This window comes from Cyrtonyx montezumae, unplaced genomic scaffold (genome assembly GCF_038088225.1).
Source record: "Cyrtonyx montezumae isolate F1298 unplaced genomic scaffold, pur_monq_1.0 scaffold_20, whole genome shotgun sequence".
Taxonomy (NCBI): Eukaryota; Metazoa; Chordata; class Aves; order Galliformes; family Odontophoridae; genus Cyrtonyx; species Cyrtonyx montezumae.
Window position 1 is genome coordinate 8,632,808 of NW_027071937.1, and position 22,090 is coordinate 8,654,897.

At 44.9% G+C, this 22,090-nt stretch overlaps 1 protein-coding gene across 4 annotated transcripts; it reads left to right on the forward strand.

Moving 5' to 3' along the window:
* The first annotated feature begins 149 nt into the window (after positions 1 to 149).
* Positions 150 to 21,321, forward strand: SLC31A1 (solute carrier family 31 member 1). 4 transcript variants are annotated; one of them, XM_065737666.1, is made up of 6 exons: positions 150 to 197; positions 12,831 to 12,886; positions 17,251 to 17,403; positions 19,530 to 19,602; positions 19,978 to 20,146; positions 20,726 to 21,321. In XM_065737666.1, exons 3-6 carry the CDS (start codon positions 17,296 to 17,298, stop codon positions 20,925 to 20,927), a joined length of 552 nt encoding a protein of 183 aa, XP_065593738.1. In that variant the 5' UTR covers positions 150 to 197; positions 12,831 to 12,886; positions 17,251 to 17,295; the 3' UTR covers positions 20,928 to 21,321. The 4 variants fall into 4 exon arrangements, with proteins under 4 accessions (XP_065593738.1, XP_065593736.1, XP_065593739.1 ...); XM_065737664.1 differs by lacking the exon at positions 150 to 197 and adding an exon at positions 5,314 to 5,383; XM_065737665.1 differs by lacking the exon at positions 150 to 197 and adding an exon at positions 12,554 to 12,603.
* Positions 21,322 to 22,090: the final 769 nt, after the last annotated feature.

A 22,090-nucleotide genomic window follows, 5' to 3' on the forward strand; every position in this document is an offset into this window, starting at 1 on the left:
ATGGCGGGAGGGAGGCCTGGGGGCGGGGCTTAGAAAAACATCCGGGGGCGGGGCTTAGAGGGCGACAAGGTCAAGAAGGCGCGGCTTAGGGGAGACACATCCGGGGGCGGGGCTTAGGGGACAAGTTCAAGGGGGTGGGGCTTAGGGGACATGTCCGGGGGGCGGGGCTTAGCGGGCAGCCTCGTGGCGGTCTTGAGGTGAGTGACAGCGCGGGGTCGTTTCGTGCCGTTTCATCCCAGGTCCGCTGTCTGAGGGGGCGGCGGGGTCGTGCTGCGGGCGGGAACATGGCGGAGCTCCGCTGCCTGAAGGGCCTCGGAGCGGAGGGGGCTCAGTCAGTGAAGGGGGGGCAGGGATTGAGCGGGGTGCTGCGCTCGTGGCCGCTGGCAGGAGCTCCCACGGCAGATGTGGGTCCCGTGGGGAGAGCGTCTATGCCTTTGCCCCTGGTTGCTGCCCGCCTGGCAGGTTGTGTCTGAGCCACCCTGCTGCGTGACACACGATCACAGCGACCTTTCCGTTGTGTGCACTAAAATCTGCACTAAACTTATGTGTATAACTCCTTCCTCTGCTCCTCCCCACCGAAAAGATAATAATAAAAGGGGTAACGCTACCGCAGGGACTGCAGACTCCCCCAAAACATGAAGGGCTGCTATGCTTCATACAGCTGTTTTCCTCCGAGGTTTTGCTGCCTGTTGGATGTTATGGGGTTGCTTTTATTTCTCCTCGCGTTTCTAATCTCAGGCCATTTTTTTAGCAAACTGGAGAATGAGAATAATTTCTCCAGGCTGCGGTAAGGAAGAATTAGGATCTTGAGTCGCTCCTGCTTTAGAGGTGTAGTCCCGGTAATTCTGACACACAGAGGTGCAGGGACAGCAGGGTTTGTGTTTTCCTTCTTTTTTGTGAACAGGGAAATCAAATGGCACAAAAAAAAAAAGTGAAGGAGTTGGGAGGATTTTGTTCTCGCTCTCACTTTCTCAGTTTACAGAACAGCTTCAAGTTGTGGATTATTGAGACGCTGTTTCCCTGAACAAAAGCTTCATGCCTGAGAAGGGAAGGCACTGGGAATACAATCTTTAACAGTCTAATGGTATAAATAGAAGAGCTGCCATGTTCACACAGCGAGTCTTTAGCCCGTGCCCTAAGGAGCTTTCTTTCAGCTCTCTTGTTTTCCACTCAATGTTAGGTCAGAGAGAAGACAACACTTACATGTTTGGAAAAATCTCTCCTTTTTGGCTTCTGTGTTTGCTGCAAAGACTGCACTGCCCTACAGGAAGATGTCACGTCCCTGCAGATTCCAATCTAAGCCACGATTTCATGGCCTGCCCTCTCCACTTGGAAGGTCACCCTGACAGGTAGCAGTAACCTGCATCAGAATGCTGTGAAGCTGAGCTGAAGCAGGCTGCCACTGTGAACTTCTCCAGAAATCTGCCAGGAACTCACTTGGAGCCTTGGCAGTTTTTTCTTAGAGAAGGGCGTACTTGAGACCAATGACTTTTTCATTAACCTCTTCTTCGGCTGAAAGCCAGAATCTTGTAACAAGAAGAATAATGGAAGTAGTTATTGTAAGCTAATTAAACTTCTGTTCTGTTGCGCTACAGATTAACTTTCTAAAGCCTTTCATTTCTTTTTATTCTGGAAGTTGCCTTTACTGCTCTAGAAGCCAATCTAGAGGAGGGAGGCTGTGATCTTTTTGACTTTCCTCTCTGTTTCCACAGTCTTAGATGTCACATTCTCAGTGTAGGTTTCTTCCCACCGTTTCATGTCTGCAGGAGCCCTGTCCCCTGACCAGCTGTGGCTGCTAACTGGAACAATTGCTTACATTGAAAATATTTCAAAGTTTTCTTATTGCACTTCCACTTTGCATGCCTGTAACATTACAAAATCCCAGTCATGGTTTTTTTTTTTTTTTTTAATCACAGATGTGAAAGTCATTTATAATCTGTTTTTAAAGCTCAGTGTGCATGCAGTGTTTGTTCTGATACTTGTCTAAATAAATATGGCAAGTTGTGATAGTTGTGGATCACAGGCCAAAGTAGTGCAGGTGATTGAGAATCTTCTGTTCTCGGTGGATGCTCAGCACATCCTGATATCAGGCCTGAGAAGCTGGGGCAGAATCAGGATAAGGATGTGGCTGTTCTACAGCTGGCGTTGAGTGCAAGTTCTCTCCCACAACCTCAGGAGAACTACATGACTACAAGAGCCTTCTTTTCCTGTGCATTCTTGTTAGCTATCAAAGGTTCAAATCTCTTTCCTCTGATCAAGATACAGAAGCTTGGAAAATGATCTTAGTGATATCTTTAGCTGATCTTTTGGCTAACTTGGGTAGAGAAGGCCTCACAGTCTCAGCTTTTTTTCTTCTTTGAAGAATTAATGCGTCTTCTCCTGGGGGAAAGAGTGTAAATACACTTCCAGGCTTTTCTTCATAGTACAGATAATTTAACTGGATTTGGATTTGTAGGATTAAAAAGTTCTTTGGTACAAGCTGATGCTTGTCAACCTGCCAGCGAGCTTGCTGCTCTGGAAGCATGGGGAAGCAGCTGTCTGAAAGTCATCTGAGAGCCACGTGGTGCATGGCTTCAGCCTTTAATGAAGCTGCTTGTCCCCATGACCCACACTGCTTCTCATCTGATTTCTGCCATTCAGTGAGCTTGCTTGGTGTGGGACAACCTGAGCAGCTCTTTGGTGTCTTAGTGCGTGTGGAGTGCCTGGTGTCAGTGCACAGCACAGCTCCTGGCTGGGTTCCTGCATATTGTGTCTGGACAGAGGCAGCTCTGAGAGCCAGAGATCCGATCAATCAGTTCATACCTCAGCTAACTTTTCCTGCTCTGGAAGGCTTTGTACTATAGAGATTTGACAACGTATTGTCACAGCTTGCCTGCATTTTCAAGCTTGCATCCTTTACTTGGGAAAGAAAAACACTAACAAATGCAGAGCAGATTCAAAGCCAGAGCTCCCAGCAGGCAGGCGATCCCGGCTCATTCTCCTCAAGCCTTCAGGAAGCGACGGCAGTGGTGCTGTCAGTGCAGTGCTCCATGGGAGGGCAGCAAGATACCCTGTGTGTTTCCGATGTGGTAACTCAACCCTTGGACATCAAAGTGATAAGGGAAGCAGCAGTGCAGGCTCCTGGGGAACACGCCCAGCCATGGAATATCATGGAAGCAAAATCCACCTTACAGTGTTGCTCTGTTTCTGCTCTTTTACCATCCCCTTTGTTGTCTGCACTCCTGGACGAATGAACTTGACGAGAGTCTGAGTCATGCTTTCTGTGTTCGCTGACTGCAGAATTTTTTACACATCAAGTTACCATCGTGAACATGGCATGAGACGTTATCTGACAAGGAAGTATTGAATCATCGTAATGTTTAAGATGATGTCAGGTGAGACCAAAGGGTGCTAGAGATATGTTACAGAAACTGTCAAACTGAAGCCTAAACAAGTTGAAGGAAAGTGTTCCCAATGTTGGTTGTATTTATAAGGTAATTGTTGTGCTACATTCTTCTTCATGCAGGACATGAACATCCTGCATCATAAAGGCTAATACTTTTCTTAGTGGAGAAGCAAAATGGGCAGAATACATAATAGCTTAAAACCATCCTTTGGCATTCATGTGACTTTTCTTAATTTTGCTGAATTAAGTAAAACTCTCTGGTATATCACGAGAGGAGGATCATGTGTGCTGCATGCCAGCTGATTCCTTTTTGTGGAGTGCTTGGATTTGATCTTACTTGAAGCCAGTGTCCCTATAATAAGAGCATTTCTATTGCAGAGCATAATACCTTTAGTATACTTCTAGTATTTGTATTGCAGAGCATAATCTCCTGGTGGATGACAGGTTGGCCATGAGCCAGCAGTGTGCCCTGGTGGCCAAGAAGGCCAATGGGATCCTGGGGTGCACTAAAAAGAACATGGCCAGCAGGTTGAGGGAGGTGATCCTCCCCCTCTACTCTGCCCTGGTGAGGCCTCACCTGGAGTACTGTGTCCAGTTCTGGGCTCCCCAGTACAAAAAAGACAGGGATCTGCTGGAAAGAGCCCAGCAGAGGGCCACAAAGGTGATAAAGGGTGTGGATCACCTCCCTTATGAGGAAAGGCTGAGAGACCTGGGGCTGTTCAGCCTTGGGAAAAGAAGACTCAGAGGGGATCTGATCCACAACTATAAATATCTGAGGAGCGGGAGGCAAAGGGACAAGGCCGGACTCTTCTCAGCAGTGTGTGGTGATAGGATGAGGGGAAATGGCCACAAACTGAAGCATAGGAAGTTGTGCACCAGTGTGTGTGGGAACTTCTTCCCAGTGCAGTGATGGAGCACTGGAGCTGCACACAGAGGTGGTGGGGTCTCCTCCTCTGGAGACTTTCAGGACCCACCTGGACACCTACCTGTGCACCCTGGGCTGGGAGCTGCTTGGGCAGGGGGTTGGACTCAGTGATCTCTGGAGGTCCCTTCCAACCCCTACAGTTGATCCTGTGATAATGTCAGAATTTGTGGAACTTTTTCATATTATTACTTTCAAAGGAATGGTAGAGAAATCTAAGAGTCAGGTTTTGACTGGGACACATCACTGAATTTTCTATTTTCACTATTTTCTGAATGTTACCATCTTTTACCACCCCATCACATCCCTGAAAACTGATGTGTAGCTCTGAAAACTTCACATTTCTTCAGGGTGGGGTAGGTACTAAGTGAAGTGAGACTCTGTTACAATATCCACAAGCGAGCAAAACACTAATTTCTTTAACAGATAAATTAAAATTTGGAATGTGTAATGTGCAATATGTTTAGAAGTCATCTCTGCGTCATGATTAATCAATCTAGGAAGGTCAGGGAGTTCTCAGATCTCCATGAATCTTTTCAAAGGTCATCAGGTGTTCTGTGGAGCTTTATGTGAGCATCCCAGCCCTTCCTCTGGTCCTGACGTAGTTGGCTTCTGTCTTCTGCAGGCTGCATAGACCAAGCAGTAAATATTTATTTTGAGTCATATGAAATCTTTGGCTGTAACAATAGGAATTGTCAATATTTTGTGATGATGGTTTCACCCAGGGTAGAATGTAGGTGAAATCCCTGCCAGTTCAGCCCTTGTCCCTGTTCTGAATACCTACGAAAAGCTTAAGCTTAATATAAATATTTTCCACTGAGTAGATGACAGGTGATAGATCGGGTCTGAAATAGGTTACGAGTTGGGCAATAAAAGGGCTTTAAAGCGGAGTAAAAGTGATCACAGTTAAATCTGAGCAGTAGTTAATGATTAGCCTTTGATATAGATAATGATACTCATTCTGCTTGTCAGCATTATCTCAAAGTTTAGAAACTTTGATCTGTCTCAGGATTGTAGCCTATTTGGAGAAGTCTGCTCTCCTGGAGGCAGTAGATGGAAAATCTGTCTCAGGAATAGTAAGTACTTAGACTTTTTTTTTTAAGTACTGAATCATTTCTGCTTTGGATTAGAATCTCTGTGGCAGTCCAAGGGCTTGAAAGCTAGATGAAAAAGGCTTTTTTCCAGCATGGTTTATTGTCATGCAATGCTGGGATCAAAAATCTGTTGATTGCTATCAGTTGTAGCTTTCCATACCCTAGAGGTAATTCTGTCAGGAGAGTGTCACGAGACCAAGTCTGCTTCATTCTTCCAGAGGCAAGTTCCTTCCCAAAGAATGGCTTCATTCCTTTGCCCTCTTCTGTTTCTTGGTATTGCAGGAGATCTTCTCTCTTACTGAGGTGAAAACAAGTGATGTGGGATTGTATTTTTTCTTCTCCAAGAGTGAAAATGTATAGGTAGGCTGCTCTATGGACTAGGGCTATGAATAGGTCCTCTGAACTCTTACAGATATTGGCATGAGTGTGTGCCACATATGCCATACTCTTGGTGTTATCTGAGATCAGAGGGCTCACGTAGGGAAGTGCCTCTGGAGATATGTATTTTAGCCTTTAACCGTCTGCGAAACACAGATTGACGCCCTGGATTTAACTAAGAACATGCATGTTGCTCAGAGACATCTTTAGGCATCTCAGAACAAGCTGGTGTTATGAACAGTCGAGGCACAAAGGAGTTTGTTTCTCATCTCTGGTAGAGCCAGCTTTTGTTTTATGTCACAGGCAGTGGCGCGAAGTTAAGTGAACAGGCATGCGTTGTACCTCTGTAAGCAGGGAAAACAGAGCATTTTTCTAAAAGACCCTTTTGCAAACTATAGGGCCCACATTTAGAAGGTGACCCTGACATGCCAGAGTAGGACTTGGAAATGAAGTGTGTTCCTGTGTGAGCTGACATCAACAATGCACGGCTATTGCAGCAATGCCTGGCCCCGGCCGGCCGGACAGCTCCAGGGAAGGAGAGTGGTTGAGTGGCCGCCTTAAAGTGCTGTGTCTGCACATGGGCACATACCTGTTTGTAGCCTAACAACCACTTAACTGTGAGAAGAAAGGGAGGAGAAATTAGAGTGAAACGTGCTCCTGGGATTTTTATTCAAGTAAGCTCTCACGTGTGGTAGAAGTTAATGCACGATGGTGTCGCCTTGTGATGAGTGTGTGACAGAACTGGAGATGGAAGAGCATGCATGAATTGCTTAGATCAATGTGTTTCATATCATACATGTGGAATGGATTCTGAAAGTTGATTAACAGAGACTTCTGGAGGGTGGTTTTCTTTTCCCGAGTCTAAAACATACCCGAAGGCCAGTTTGGAGCTTGCATGGCTGTTGTCTCTTCCCAGGCTAAGTCTGGATATGATAGTGAAAAACAGCTGAAGGAGAATAAAGCTTATTTTCTACATGTGCAGGGTTGTGTCTATGGCTAAACTGTTACTAGCTGATCCATTAAATTAAAACTATCTTTGTTACCACTGCAGCTCATTAGGTGTTGCAGGAGATCGCTGGAAGGAAGATTTATGTGCCAAAAGATTCCCAGAGTGAAATGTTCAACAATGGGAGCTTTTTAGTTAGACTGGATCCAGGTCCATAAATGATGGCTTTTGCTCTCCAGAGTGTGCAGCATCTGTACAAGAACAGGCAGGTCCTTCACATGTACAGAACATCAAACTACATGTGTAGCTGTTGTGCTGAGGTGGCAATAAGATACTGACCAGGCAACCTGCTCTTGCTGAGCCTGCTTGATCAGGGAAGTTAGACTGGGTGATCTCAGGAGGTCCCCTAGACCTCAGCAGTTCTGTCACCACAATTCTTAACCATGGATTCTCCAGATACATCATTAGGAACAGTAAGGACAAGCAGGAGGTCTGTCAGTCTTCTGAATTGTGTGTTGATGGCTCTCTTTTATGACAGTATCTGTTTGTTTGTTTTTTTACTCTGCATTAATTCTGTCTCCATGAAACAGAGTTATTTATCACCTCACTAGATAGCATCTGTGGTCTTCTGACTGTATGAAAGTCCAGCTAACACTCTTTTAAGGCTTGTTGAGTCACACTGTGTTTTTGCAACTGTAGAAAATTTTGCTTGCTTAATTGAGAATGTGCTTGCTGGCTCCTGGTTTCATTTTGTGTCTTCAGAGATTACTTTCCAATCTTGCAGGACTTAAGGCCAGAAGGCACTATTTCAGCTAGTTCTGGTCAGAGCTGTTTATGGTATTTATAGAGCCCTGTGTCTTATCACTTCATCAAGCCACACAGCAATGGTTTATCAGATACCATCTTGCAAGTACCTTGTCTAATGTTCCATATGGATGGATTGCTTCTTCGTGTGGCCACTGGATGATCACAGACAAAAATATAACTCCTTACCCTCTCAGCAAGGACACCCTTTTTGCATGAGGCATCAGTGCTGCAGGTGGCTTGAACCTGCAGGAATCTGCTTGCTGAATTCATTAGCAGAGTGGAGAAAGTCATACACAAAAGTGTTTTTTTTTTTTAATTTGTTTGTTTTGTAATGAAGTTTTGCCTTCATTTTTAAAAAAAGTCTGTTGTAGGTAGAAGAATCTGTCCTTGATGAGGACGTATAAAGTAGGAGGAGGAATTGAATGTGAACTTCTTCAGAGATGGATTTTCTGAGGAAGCAGAAGTTGTGCAGTATCTCTATCAGGATACATTTTCAAATACAGATGTTATTATTTTTTTTTTCAATAAAAAGTTTTTGAATCTCAAGGCTCGGGGCTCTGCAGCGCTTCAGTTCCTGGGCATGGGAGGAGCAGCAGGACATGTTCCATCTCACCGGTCACCATTCCTGCACTCGGTTGTGTAACATTACTGCGAGCATAAGGAAGTATCTATTTATTCAAGAAGTTACAGTCTCGGAAAATGAAGGTCAGGAAGAACATCTTTTCTGTCCTCTTCGCCTCTTCTCAGCTACTGTATGCGTTCTTTCTGCTGGTAGCAAGGAGGGCTGTGCTGCTCACTTCAGCTGATGAAGAAGCACTACAAAATTAGCAGAGGAGTCCTGACTGAATGCTGTGCACAGTAAGATTGTGCTGGGCTGTTCTGGCATCCCAGCAATTCCTGTTGGACCATTGGGATTTAAGCATCCTGTCTTATCTCTGCTTAAATACAGCGAGGGCAGTCGCTGGGGGCAGGGGAGGCCCTCAGGTTTCTGTTCCTGGGTGCTGAGTACTGGGTGTGCTGAGAGCTGAGGACCTATTACTGCACTCCTGCTCTGTGGCCTGGATGATCACAGGAAGAGAGATGGAGTCATGATAAAGTGGCCTGCCAGACTGCAGGCTCAGGGTAATTGCTTCAGAAGCCTTTGACATGCACTAGGAGTGCTGAAGAGGTTCTTCTGTAGATGCCTCCTGGGAACTGCCTTTGATGGAAACTTGTTAGCACTAGCTCTGCATTCATGCTGCTGTTGGCTGTAATGAGTTTTGAAGTCTGACATGCTTTTGTGAGAGCTCCTTTATAAAGAAATGGTATCATAGCATCCTCTATCAGTTTTCAGCATTTCTAATCCCATAGCACACCCAGATGAGTGGGACAGCTATTGTATGGCAGCTCCTTTGCTTCAGGAGCTGTGGGACTGGCACTGGCTCCTAAGGTCTGGTGTCTTCTGAGGTGCCTCAATTCTGCTCTTCCAAAAAACGTCTGTGCTCTTTGGGTGCCAAGAAGCAGGAGACAGCTGCCTCATCCAGCTGGATGGAAAGAGGAAGCAACAGTGCAGAGCAGCAACTGTCTGGTATGAAAGGTCAGTGATGGAAGAAATAAACCGATGAAAACAGGAAGGGGGGAAATACTGCATTATGTACAGAAGGGAAGAAGCTGTTTGTGGTGAGTGCAAAAATCTTGATGCTGCAGAGCTTCAGAGCAGGCTTTGGCACCTGGGTTGGCATGTGGGCCTCCTTGTTTTGTGAGAAATGCTAGCCGGAGGTGAGTGCTCCTGTCTAAGCTGCAACAGGAATGTGAGCAAAGGGGAAGATTTTGCTGTGCTCAGAGATGAACAAGTGGATGTTGGACTGTTGGAGATCCTGGTTGCCTTTTAATTAGCAGCACCATTGTCACTGCTCAGATACACGCTCCATTGATGTAGCATCTCACCTTTTCTGAATACTGAGGCATTTGTTGGCGTGCATTAGCAGTAAAACAGCAGTGTGTGGCTGCCATGTCTGTTCTGGTTTCTGCTTCTGGTCAGTGGGTGGGTGGCTGTGGGCCAGAAGAGCTGTGCTTGTTTCCTGAGCTGCACGTATGATTTGCTCAGCTTGTCACTGTCAAAGCAGGCCAAGGTTGGCATGTGCTCAGACCCTTAAAACTGCCCCACTGGGGCTCTAGGTTAGTTTAACATCACTCAGGTTAAAAGTATTTGTGTTTTATCAGGGCAGTAGGAGGTTTTTGCTGGTGTTTTAGAATACTCAGTTCAGTGCATGTTTCGAACTTCTCCAAAACTTGTTCAGTGTATCTTTTGAGGCTGTCCTTTGTGTGAATAAGAGCCATGCATCCATGGGTCACCAGTCATTGTCAGCCCCTGACAGCTTTCAGCATCTGTCCATCACCCAAAAATAACTCCCTCAAGCCAGCCTTTTGTGGCAGATGTGTGCTCAGCAACGTCTGCAAAACCAGCACCTGTAAACAAGACAAATATGTATTTTGCAAGCCAGTAGTATATCCTATGGTGTTCTTGGGAACTGCCAAATCCAATTCCAGTGGCTCTCCTAGTGGCATGTCCTTTGCTTTCGTATTTACTGTACTGTGCTTGCAACAGCATGGCAGTGGTCTAGTCAGATGAACCTTCTGCTGTATTTTGAGTCCAAAAGCCTGGTGCACAACTTGAAAAACATTTTAACTTTCCAGTACAGTATGCTGAAAAGGCAGTGCTCTTCTCTTGGGTCCTGCAGAGAGAAGGGTGGCAGGTAGAGGTGGTGACCACCCATGGCTGTGGTCATTGTGGAAGTAATCTTACCTGCCCTATAGGTGAAGGTTGAGAGGTGCCCAACACCAGCACGTGAGCTTGGTGTGGTTTGGGGCCCTTTGTGAGTTTCCGTGCATTACAGATGCTTGAGCTGGACAGTAGACATCACTCTTTTCTTGTGGAAGTGACATTGCAGCCAGGAGAACATTAGACTTTCCAGTTTTGCCACACTCTGTGTGCGAACCCATCATTTATTGCTTCTCCATCTCTTGTAGTTTCAGTCTGGCTGAGCAAAAGGTTTGTCTGTTACTCAGCCTCCCTAACTCAACATTATTTTCTCCATCTACAAGATCTCTTGCCAGCATTTCTTTGCTTTTCCTACACTGTTGTCGGTTTTATAGCCATAATTTTGCTATGCAGAGCTGTTTCTGCAGCCTTCCACTTCATTAGGCCCATTAGTACTGACATGGGCTGGCATGATACTCTGCTTCACGAAGTTCAGTGCATTGTCCTGTAAAGAACAGTCCGTCCTGAGATTTTTTTTTCCATGTTCAAAGATTTAGAGATTCCCTGGGGAGGCTGCATAAGATTAGAAATGACCTCCTAAGCAGATCAAGCAGAGTCCCTAACAGAAGGTGCCCGGACACGTTTGCTATGAAAATAAACTCCCTGCAAGGGACGTGGCTGTAGCTGTGTTAGGAGGAAGAACTCTGTCCCCTCCTTCAATATCAGGGATCATGCTGGGTGAATGCTGTCCGTTTTAACCTTAGTTGTGTACGTAAGTCTTGCTTTGGTTCAATACAGAGGACTGACACTGATATTTTTGTCAGCTTCTGTTAATCTTAATTAAAAGGAGGTAACTGCTGTGAGATACCAAATGTTGTGCAACTCCTGGAAGCCTGTGTGAGGCAGCATCCCAGGTGGGATCTATGCTCTGAAGCTGGACTGCCAGTTTTTGCTACACACAGGAGTGTAAAGTAATTCCTAGAGGACAGTGCAGTTTGTTTCTTGAGGGAAAACTCCTTAAAATGAGAAGGACAAATACGTATCGGTACAAGTGTAGCTTGTGGGGAAAAAAACAGAAGGAGTTGGGAAGCAAAACCCAAAGAAACAGTGGCAGCCCAGGAGCCCTGAAGGATAGATATTTGCAGCTTAGATGAAGTGTGGGAAAACAGAAACAGCGAAATGACTCCACTTGGCATGGCTCTATCAGGATCTTTGTCAGTACCCACAGGCACCCCTAAAGCTCTGCAGGCACTGAGAGAGGTGCCCCTACTTGCAGAGTATTGCCCCCAGCCCTGGGCTCTGGCCTTCTGCAAAGAGCCTCAGCTGAATTCTGGCTTATCTCACCCTCAGTCCTCCTGGCATGGGTGGCATAGGCTCTTGTTCATTCTTGCTGCCTGTCCTGCCTTGAGTCAGAGTTTATTGGGGTGGCCTTAAGAAAAGGATATCTCTCAACCTGGGCAAAAAGTCAGTCCTGGGCATGGTTTAGGAATGACAGGGTGATTCTGAGATGCTGTGTGTTCTCTTGGCACCTTTGGCATCCCTGGCTGGGCAGCAGTGGTTCCAACCTGGGGCCTTTGATGAAAATGATGAGAGGATTAATTCTTCCATATGGCTTTCTCTCATTCTGTCACCTGGGTCATTTCTAATAGCTGCCAAGAGCTGGTCTCCATGTGCTACTCATTTGAGTGCATCTCCTTGTAACATGCCTCGCATTCATCTTTTGAGGATGAACGCATCGTGTCGCTGGTGATGTTTGCCCATTGTATCCTTCACTCAAGCCAGACATCCTCCAGTCTTCTTCCTTCTAGTCCTTCTTCTGAAAGCCATCTGCATACACAGCTCAGAGGATTGCTGTATGCTTGTGCCCTCTGCCTCCGTGTCTATAAGGCACGTTGTGTTAAATTACTAAAGAGTGATCTTAAAGTGCTCCCATAGAGCTTGGCACAAGAGGGCTCTGGCTGGCATTGCTGGGTTCCCTTGCAGTACCAGGAGGTTGAATTCGTGTGTCCCTCGAGTGTGCCTGTGAGCAGCTCTGAAGTGAAGCCTGAGATCCTGAAGGAGGGGCAGCAGGCCCACAGGTTTGGAAAGGAAGTGGTTAAAGTTGTCCAGTTTGCCAGGAAACTGAATTGACTGCAAGCAGTGCTCAGGTCTTATGACAAGCTCAGGCCACTCAGTGAAGGCCGTGGTCAGAGCCAGGGAGCACTGCTGTAGTGTGTGCAGACGCTCTGCTTCCCCTCCCACCTCCACTTACTGCACTGAGGGGGGGGACAGTAAAAAGAAACTGTGAGCTGGGAGCCAGGGTAACTCAACTAGTCTGCCAGCCGGACTGCTGTGAGTAGAGCACTGCTAACTTTGGGCTGCCTTTTCCATTACTTATGTCTTTCATACGTAGCATTCCTTTGTGTCATGCAGGACTGGGCTGTACGTGATGTGCAAGCAAGAGATCTTTGCCTTTCCAACTTGCTGCTTTTAGTATTTTTCCCTTGGATTTCTTTAGAGTGTTTTCATTTTAATTATCAGTAAAGCTCACCAGATATTTTTCACTTCTTCTTCTTCAGGAGAGGAGGACCCCCTGGCCCAGCTCTCACTGTTGGAAACGCTGGAGATACGTTAGGTAAGAATCACTCCAGCAGAGGAGCAGCAGCAATCTGGAGGCTTCTGTGCAGTGCCAGCTGATGGCAGGGATGTCCTGTGTGCTGCTGCTGTGCTGGGGCCCTGCAGCCAGCACTCTGATGAACAAATCACTAGTGTGAGGGAAGCTGAAGAGGTGTTATTTGGAGATTCGAGTCCTTTTGGGCAAAGCCAGTGCAATTAGTTCTATTTCTTGCTTTTTCAGAACTGGCACGGGAAGCATGGGGCACTGTTTTTGCAGGGAAGAGTTTGCTGCTGTAATGGGCATTCATTTAGGGCTCCATCGTTAATCCTGTTAGACTTCTGGTTTGGAAAGTGGTTTCATTCCCTTTGAATGTGACCCTAAGGAAGCTGTGTCTGTGTGCTGAGTTTCAGGATAAGCTGGCTTGTAGAGCTTTCTGGGAGCTTGGCAGACCCTTCTCATGGTTGATCTTGTTTCTGCATGTCCTGTTTCTTATTAAAAGCTGCATCCCCTTTGGGTAGCTTGAAGGCTGCTTACCATGGAAAAATATGACTTTATTATTTAATAAAAATTGGCAGAATGCTAGGTTAACTGTTTCCAGAGCAGAGCCACAGTAGATTGGAAACCTATCATAGAGATTGTATATAATGGCAGTTGTCCTAAGGCTGAGACCTGCTTCAGAAGATGGCTTTATGTTTGGCATCTCGTCAGGTCCAGCTCCTTTACCCTGTGTCTGTTGTGCACTGGCACAAGATTCCTATCTTTCCTTCATTTCTGCATTCCCTGAAGCTGCTTCTTTGGCTTCCCTGTATTCGTGAGATGAGGCAGTGGAGAAATGTTTGCAGAGAGCGAAAGTAAGATCTGATGCTGAACCTCAGCTAATACTTTGTTGTTGCCAGATCCTGATCCTGTCTTCAGGATTCTCCTGATTCATAATTTGCTGAGCTGCAAAGGTGGTATTGCAGTGGAGGGATACAAATCTCTTGAACAGGGCCCCTGTGTGCTGAGGTCTGCCAGCCCAAAGCAACAGAAGTCCTGCACGAAGCTCTGGGTTTGGCTGTCTTCCCTGAGAATTTGGGGGGTCACAAAATGGAGGCTGTGGCTTCTCTGGCCTGGGACAACAGTGCCAGGAGGGAAAGGAGTCCTGGGAAGAATTTCCTCATTCTTTTACCCTGTCCCACCCTGTTTGTTTTCTTATGCTGTAGATTACTGCAGAGTGAAAAGAAATCTTTATGTGTGCGTGCCCCTGGTAACAGTGCAGCACCGAGGCAGGTGTACCGTGTGGTCTGCACCCTTCAGGTGTGCAAACACTGAGGAGTGCTGGAGCCTGGTGCAGCCCCTGTCTGATCCAGGTCCCCTGGACAGGGGTGCTCAGGTACCCACCCTAACACCTCTTTCTGTCTGTGCAAACACAAAATGGGCAGCAGTGGAGAGATCAGATCACCCATTCAGACAAAAATACCTAGTGCTGAAATGTTGAGTTTGTACAAGGCTTAAACCTATTTAGAGAAGTTGCTGCAATAGAAACTTGCATGTTTGTGGGCTTTTTTTTTTCCCAGTTGTGGAGTCAGATGTTAAGAAATGGTGACTTTGTTTCATGGCCAGCACAGCTCCATGTCAGTCAGCTCCTCCCTGCTAAAGCAAACCAGAGCTTTGTAACTTGAAATATTTGCCATTAATGTTCTTCCTGCTGCCCCAGATACTGCTTTTTACCCCAAGGCACAGTTAGAGACCTGCCAGATAGTAACTCAGACTTACTCCACTGGGTTAATCCACTGGAAGGGATTTAATTTTAAACAGAGTTTCTGTCCATGTGTTATCAGAACATGTAACAGAAAAAAATGGCTGAAGCATCTCAGTGTACATTACTGAATTCCCATGCTTTTCAGTATCTCATAACATGTCTTTCAGTGTTAGGTTAGATGCAGCAGGGAGATGGATTTGGTGTCAGAGCAGCAGTGTGGAAAGTTGCTATGCAAGTGAGCATCAAGTATGGCCTTTTTAAGCTGAGCAGGACTCTGCCCAGCCACATGTGAATGCTGCTCTTGTTGGTCAGGTTAGTACTCTGTAAACACCTAGAGAAAGGCACATGCTGTTTTTCCTTTTCTGAAGACCAGTGACAGTAAGTTAGGAAAAATGGGACACAAACCAACTGCAAAGAGAGTTTTTAGCCTGGTAAGTAAATAGCTTCTGTGGAACCTGCAGAGTTTGGAGGAAGCTTAACGTTCTAAAACGGATGGATAATAAAATCGGGCTGTTGTTGTAGTGAGAACATGTAACAGCCAAAGCAGAAGCTATGGGTCAGTCAACTGAAAGAGGAGGGAAAATATTTGGGCCAGAGGAGAGAAGTTGTTCTTGGTTTACTTCATTCCTCTTATGGGATGCTTATCTTAGACCTTTGAGTTTAAGCCATGTTGGCTGCTCTTCCTTCTCTGCTGCAGGAGATGTTTTGAAGCATGTGAATCTTGGCAGATGATTCTTTTTCCAGCTGTTTGTATTTTGGGACTTTGTTTCTAGCTCTTGAGCATTTGGTCTCAGAAAAAATATGATGTTAAAAGCTTTGCTATGTGAAAATTGTGCTATTTGCTCTGCACGTGTCCTTTGGTAATGCTTATCTGTGTCAGGTGAGCTGCTTATTGCATTAGGCTCTATTTGTTTTTGGTTTTTTTCCCTCCTCCTGAACATTTTTCTGAGCTATTTTTTTCTGCTCTCAATGTGTAAGTACAGGTTAGGGATGGTAATAGGTACAAGATATTAGCAGAGATATGGACCCGAAATACATTCTGCTTTTAGGCAGGGCCAGTAGATTATGAATTAACTTTCCAAGGAAGTTATTGTGAAGGAGTCTGATACAGTAAGGGATATGCTACATACCTTATTTGCACAGAGATGCAGAAAATACCTGAGCTATCTATTGTTGATACAGCTACTACTAACTGACTTGAAGGCAAACAGGAGCTTCATTCAATTATTTAATACTAGTGTTTGCAAGGAGTGTTAGCTCTTTCTCTTGCTTTCCTGCCCAATACTGCTAAAGTAGTTTCCTTATTCCACACCAATCTTTAACTTCTCTCATTTCTCTTTAACTCCAAAGCCTTTAGAGACCATCTTCAGTCCCTGCTGCTCTGTGGGACACACTGACTGTCCTGAGCCCTCAGTGATTGTCACACAGCTCTGTCATAAGGTCACTGTCACAGTCTGAACCAGTTCCACTGGCAGCTGCTTGCCATTGGGTTTTTCATTTGTTAACACTGCTTTCAGTTTGGAAACCTTTTCTAGAGTTTCACTTAACATTTTCAGTCTGAATATATTCACACCTGTTCAAATGATCAGTGTATTTTAGGTTTTGAAGCACTTTTCTCTGTACAGATCATTTCTCTAGAGGGATTAGCATCCATCTTAACTTTTTTTTTCATAATAACTTAATCAGATGAAGTACCTGTACTTTGTGATTACACTTGGTTTTACTTGTGGTCTGTGCTGAGAGGATGCATAGAAATCCAGACAGAGTCTAGTACAGCAGTGTCAGTACTTATCTGCAGTGGTATCTGACCTGCACTTTCTGTCACTCTGATGAATGCTGCTGTTTCAGGACTGACTGGTATTCCCGGATTGTTTTTCCTGTTGCTTTTTCCACCTGAAGAACTTTCAGTTTGCACCAAGAATGGTTACTGGTTATCTGTCCCAAGTTGTGCTGGGGTGCAGACCTGAGAAGCTGTGGGCACCACGAACTGCTCAGTGTGCATTTGCTTTTGATGTAGTGTGTCCAGACGTACCTGATTTGCAGTAACCTGATAAAGGATTTAGACTGTCAGCCTTCTGAGTGTTTCTCTCATTGTGTGTAATGTGATTAGAGAGGAGATGTGACAAAGTAAAGCTCATGGAAATGCAATTGGATTGCCTGTGGCTGTTGCAGACCTTTGCCTGGGAATAGGTCTTGTACCACCTAACATAATTTCTTTGTTAAACATGTTCCCAATAAAATGCATAAGTGTCAATTAAGAGAAATACTGTAACCTGATCCTTTAGTATATGCAGTGATTGCAAGAAGAGACAGGGTTTTTTTCCTTTTGCAGATAAGAAATGTTCCTTTTTGCTGAGCACTTGTCCCCATGTGCTACCACAATCACATTAAGCTACTTTTCTGGCAACACAGTGCTGTAAAGCTGCAGGGGACACACCTCCTTTATATTTTCCTGCTTTGCTTTGTTACGCAGTTGGAGTGTAGGACCAGGAAGATGCTCCAGAAATTTATTTGGAGCCAGTAGTTCTCAGGCAATACATTGACAGCTTAGAATATTTTCTCTCTCCATAGCAGCAGAGAAACCATATTCTGATTAGAAAAGTATTTCTTCCTGTTAGACTTTTCCCCTTTGTTTTTCAAGGGCCCCACTTTTCTACGTGCCTTTTTGAATGCCTCTGCAGTAAAGATGTCTCACCACATGATGAACAGCTCCACAGTGCCAACCACACATCCTGAACATCACCACTCTACAGCATCTCCGGGAGGTGGGCATGGATCTGGGATGATGATGATGGTAAGTGGTTAGTCTGCTTTAACTGTCAACTTTTACTTGTCTGTGGTTCAGAGTGACTTGTTGACTTGCTGTTCAGAATTGGAAATTTAACTTGACTGTGGAAGGCGTGAATCAATCCAGTTAAACACAGACCTGTTGTGGTTCTTTGATGGTAAAGGAGTGGTAGGAGGTGTTGTGCAACCTGAAATGTATTTCAGAGCCGGGGATCTACAACGAAATACACTTTTCAGCAGAAACCTTTCTAGCAGCCAGCCTGGTATCTGTGCTCTAGCAAGCTACAAGGAGAAATTCAAAGCGTGCATTTTCCTGCAAGAAAAAGAGATGGACAGAGTTTGCCTGGGCTATTAGCAAAAGCTTTTACCAGCACTAAGAAGAATGCATGCTGTTAAAATGGATTGTGCTGACCTGCAGGCAAACTCCCTGCCCTTTTTCTCCTGAACTGTGAGCACCTGCTGGGCTTGCAGAGCAAAGTGCTACAGGGCTCTTTGCCACATTGGCACTAAGGGTGTGTTGGTCCTGGTTCCTGCTGCTGTAGCTGACTGTGATTTAAGCAAGTTCAGACTTGTATATTCTGGCATCACTGAAGCTTTGCAGAGATGCTGGAATTTCCATGGAGGTGATTGTAGTACCTGCCATTGAAAATCTTCTAGAGACTTGTTCAGCTTTCTCTCTCTTCTCCTAACATCTTTGGAGTGAGTCTGAGATTATTAAAATAAGGCTTAAACTCCAAAGGGAGGGGAGAGAGTGTGCATTTCAATTTTAAATGAGAACATAATTAAAAATATATTTTGTAAGCATTCATTTGAAGTTTGCCTGCCAGGCATATGTCCTGAAGAGAAGCACTACTGGTACTTCTATTGCAAGCAGTACCTTAGCAGGAGAGGAAAGGATTAGAGCATCCTTCTCCTTTGTGAACATGGCCCAACACAGAGTCCAGTAGTGCTGGTGGAACTTGCGTTGTCACTGGTGGCTTCCCTGGAAGAGTCTCAAGAGCTCCTCAGGAAGCTCATCATACAGTCTCACAGCTAAGTACTAGCATTCTCCAGTCTGTTAATTTCTATCTAATTGTCATTTCTTTACAAGAGTTAGGTGTGTGTCTTCAGTGGATAGTTGCCAGACCCTGTCTTGTCCTGCAACAGAATTAAGTCTGATTAAGCACGCGAGATTTTGAGTTGACATTGCTCATAAAATGGAGAGGGAAGGAAGTAAATAGGGATAGCATTCTAAATCATAGACTGGATGCATTAATGTGTGCATATTTCCATTCCTCACTTGCACCAAGTAACAAGCCATGTTTCAGCTGTGGTTTATGGAACTAGGCTGTAAAACTTTTTTGTGTGTTTTTTACTTTTCATCTAAAAATATTAAATTGATTAAATAAATGGCTGTTCTACAGTCATTTTTGCACTGGGGTAATTGATGTCTGTTGTCTGCAAGGCATACTAAGCTGCAATGTATTTACCTGGATGGGAAGGTAATATGAACTGTGGCTAACCTGCAATCACATCTCCCCTTCCCACAGTATTCTCTGTCTAGGTACAGGAGCCCCTATTTTCACTCAGGGGAGGCTCTGGTCCTGCTTTATATATTTGTTACTAATTATTGTCCCTTTATTTAGGCTTCTCCTCCCATGGAGTATTAAGGGGTTCCATAGGGAGATGAAAAGTTTACTGGCACAGTGCAGGAATGGGCCAGAGGATTGAGCTGTACAAGCACTTATCTGTATGAGCTCATGTGAAGCTTGTGGTGAGCCAGTGAGAAGTCATGGAAAGGCAAGGATGAATTCCATGGAGATGTTCCCAATCCCTGAATACTGCTGATGCTGAGGAGAAAATGAGCTTCAAAAGCAAAGAGAGGACTTATTTCCACAGCGGGTACCTTGGAGGAATTTGTCTTCTGCCCAGGGGCACTACCTAAAAGAGCTACCCACTGGAATTGGAAACCAGAGCATCTTCAGCCATGCCTAGCTTGTGTCTATTACACTGGATTCACTGAAGGGCATTTTCAAGTCAGCCTTGAGACCAGCTGACATGATTTAAATTCTTGTCATAGCAGCAATAACCTCTGCTACATGTTTCTGTGAGCTCCATCTCAGCTCATCGTAATGTCCTTTATGTCTTGGGCAGGCGATGACTTTCCACTTCAGCTACGAGAATGTGCCATTGTTGTTTTCTGGTCTTACAATCAATACTCCTGGAGGTTAGTAGCACTGCTTTGTCCATTCCAAAGAAAACAGTTGCAATTAATGAATGTTGTACCTTGTTATGCCAAAAATACCCAGACATGCTGCAGCAGATCTGTTCTAAATGGGGTGAAAAAAAGGAAGATGCTTATGTAGTTCCAGCGTTTGACTTGTCTTCCTAGCTGAAGTGGCTGCTAGTTTCAGTTAATGGGTGAAATTCCAGTTATTGTGTGGGTTAAATCCCCTTTTAGCATCTGTATGTGTGTGCCCAGTGCCCAGCTGTAAACCGTGCAGTGTGATGTGGTTGTTGAATCACACAGCATCTCTTCTGATGTGTTTCAAAGCAGACATCTTATGTGGCACAGATAGAATAACATTCCCTCTTTTGACAGAAATGGCTGGTGCTTTTGTGGCTGTCTTCTTCCTAGCCATGTTTTATGAAGGCCTTAAGATCGCCCGAGAGTGTCTGCTCCGCAAATCCCAAGTCAGCATTCGCTACAACTCCATGCCAGTGCCAGGTCCCAATGGCACTATCCTAATGGAGACACACAAAACTGTTGGGTAAGAGTCTGACTTCCTTCTAAGACAAATCTCTTCAGTACCTGAAAGAGGCAAAAACTGGAACAGAACAAGCTTCACGCAGTCACTACAGCTCTCTGCAATGTAAATTAAATTCAGGCTTGGACGTTGTTTGAACCACTTGGCCACCCAGGATGGAGGCCAAAAGAGGGAAAGCAGCAAGGAGTCAGATGAGCTTTTGAGGAGTTCCCAGGAACAGAATTTGGGTGTTATCACCATTGACTAACAGAAAATAATTAGAATTCTCCTGTCGACAGCATCTAATCAGGAAAAACAAAACAGAACAGAACATTCTGCTTTAAAAATACACTGTAAAAGTTTTGTCTTCTCAGTGAATGCTGAATTTCCTTTATAGTTGGTTAGCTTTGTGGAAAAAAAACACAGTTACAAGTGACAAATGCATGAAGAAGTTTGTCTAGACAGCTTTCTTTTCTCTGCCATTTCATGCCCACCTTGGTATCTCATTAGCCTTAGAGCTGAGCTTTCTCTTAAGGAGTGTGCATTTTCTCATCTGTGTCTTGTGGATGGATGCTGACTGTTCTTTGGGTTTTGTGTTCTCAGACAGCAGATGCTGAGCTTCCCTCACCTCCTGCAGACTGTACTGCACATCATTCAAGTCGTGGTCAGTTACTTCCTTATGCTGATCTTCATGACGTACAATGGATACCTCTGCATAGCCGTGGCAGCAGGGGCTGGGATGGGTTATTTCTTCTTCAGTTGGAAAAAGGCAGTTGTTGTGGATATCACTGAGCACTGCCATTAACACTGGATGCTGCCCAGGAGCCCCTCCATCCCACTGCTTTCTTAAAATGCAGCCATCATGAAGACTGGATCATCCTAAGCTGAAAGAAAAGCTATCACAAAAACCCACTGGAGTTCACCACAAGTTCCTGGCTGGGGTGCAGGGATGTGAGAAGCTGGGATGTGTGACTCCCCCATGCTGCAAGTCAGCAGCTTGTTTTTCTGTAAAGAGTCCCATGATAGCTGTTCTTGGCTAGGATTTGCTTTAGTCTTAGATTATGCCATGACAGAAATGTAGAGTTTATTCTTTTTTTGTTGTTGTTGTTGTTTTTAATGAAACATTTTATTCCTAAATTGTAAATGCTCATCTGTGAGGATTTTATGAACTGTAGGTAAAGATTGGAGTCACCAATGGAGCCTGTGTGTGCAAGTGGCTGTTTTGTTTTTTTAATATGTACACAGTGCCAGGGGAGATCTCCCCGACGTTGTGGCTTTTGGGGCCAACAACACCTTCTAACACAGAGTTTCGCAGAGGAAGATGTGGTGCTGCTAACCAGACACACTCTCTGTCCCAGCGAGTACTTGGACCATGAGTATGTGACCCCTGCGCTATGGAGGGTCGAGATGAGTCTGTCCTCCAAGCCCTTCGATGAATGTTGCTAGATTTCAGAAGCATCCAGCAGTTTTACACAGTTTCAAGGGATAACATTTCAATTTGGCTTTCACTTCCCAGTCATTGCAATGTATGGAGTAGATGCAGGACAAAAGTTACATATTTAAAGGGCAAAAAGATTTTAAATTGACCAATAAACCTATAGTAACTTCAGATTGGGTTGCACCTGAATGGGCGTAGAGCTAAGCTTCTGGCTTACTAACACTAATTCTGGAAATGAGGCAAGAGATAATTAATAATTTCATTAAGCTGAAGGCTAAAAAGTCATTGTAGGGTGTTCCTGGAGTGAAATGAGGGAAATAAAATAACCATGTTCCTGTTAGAAATTTCAGGAAGAGAAGAAAGAAACTAGGGCTACAGCAGCCCTCGGTTGATTCAGTTAATTTGGAGTTGCTTGGGCTGATTTTAAAAAATACTCCAAAAGCAAATGACTCCTCTTTGTCTTCGTGATCATGCTGTGACATTGTTAGCTTGGAGGTGTAAGAGCTGACAGTACCGATGGTGGACTTTTG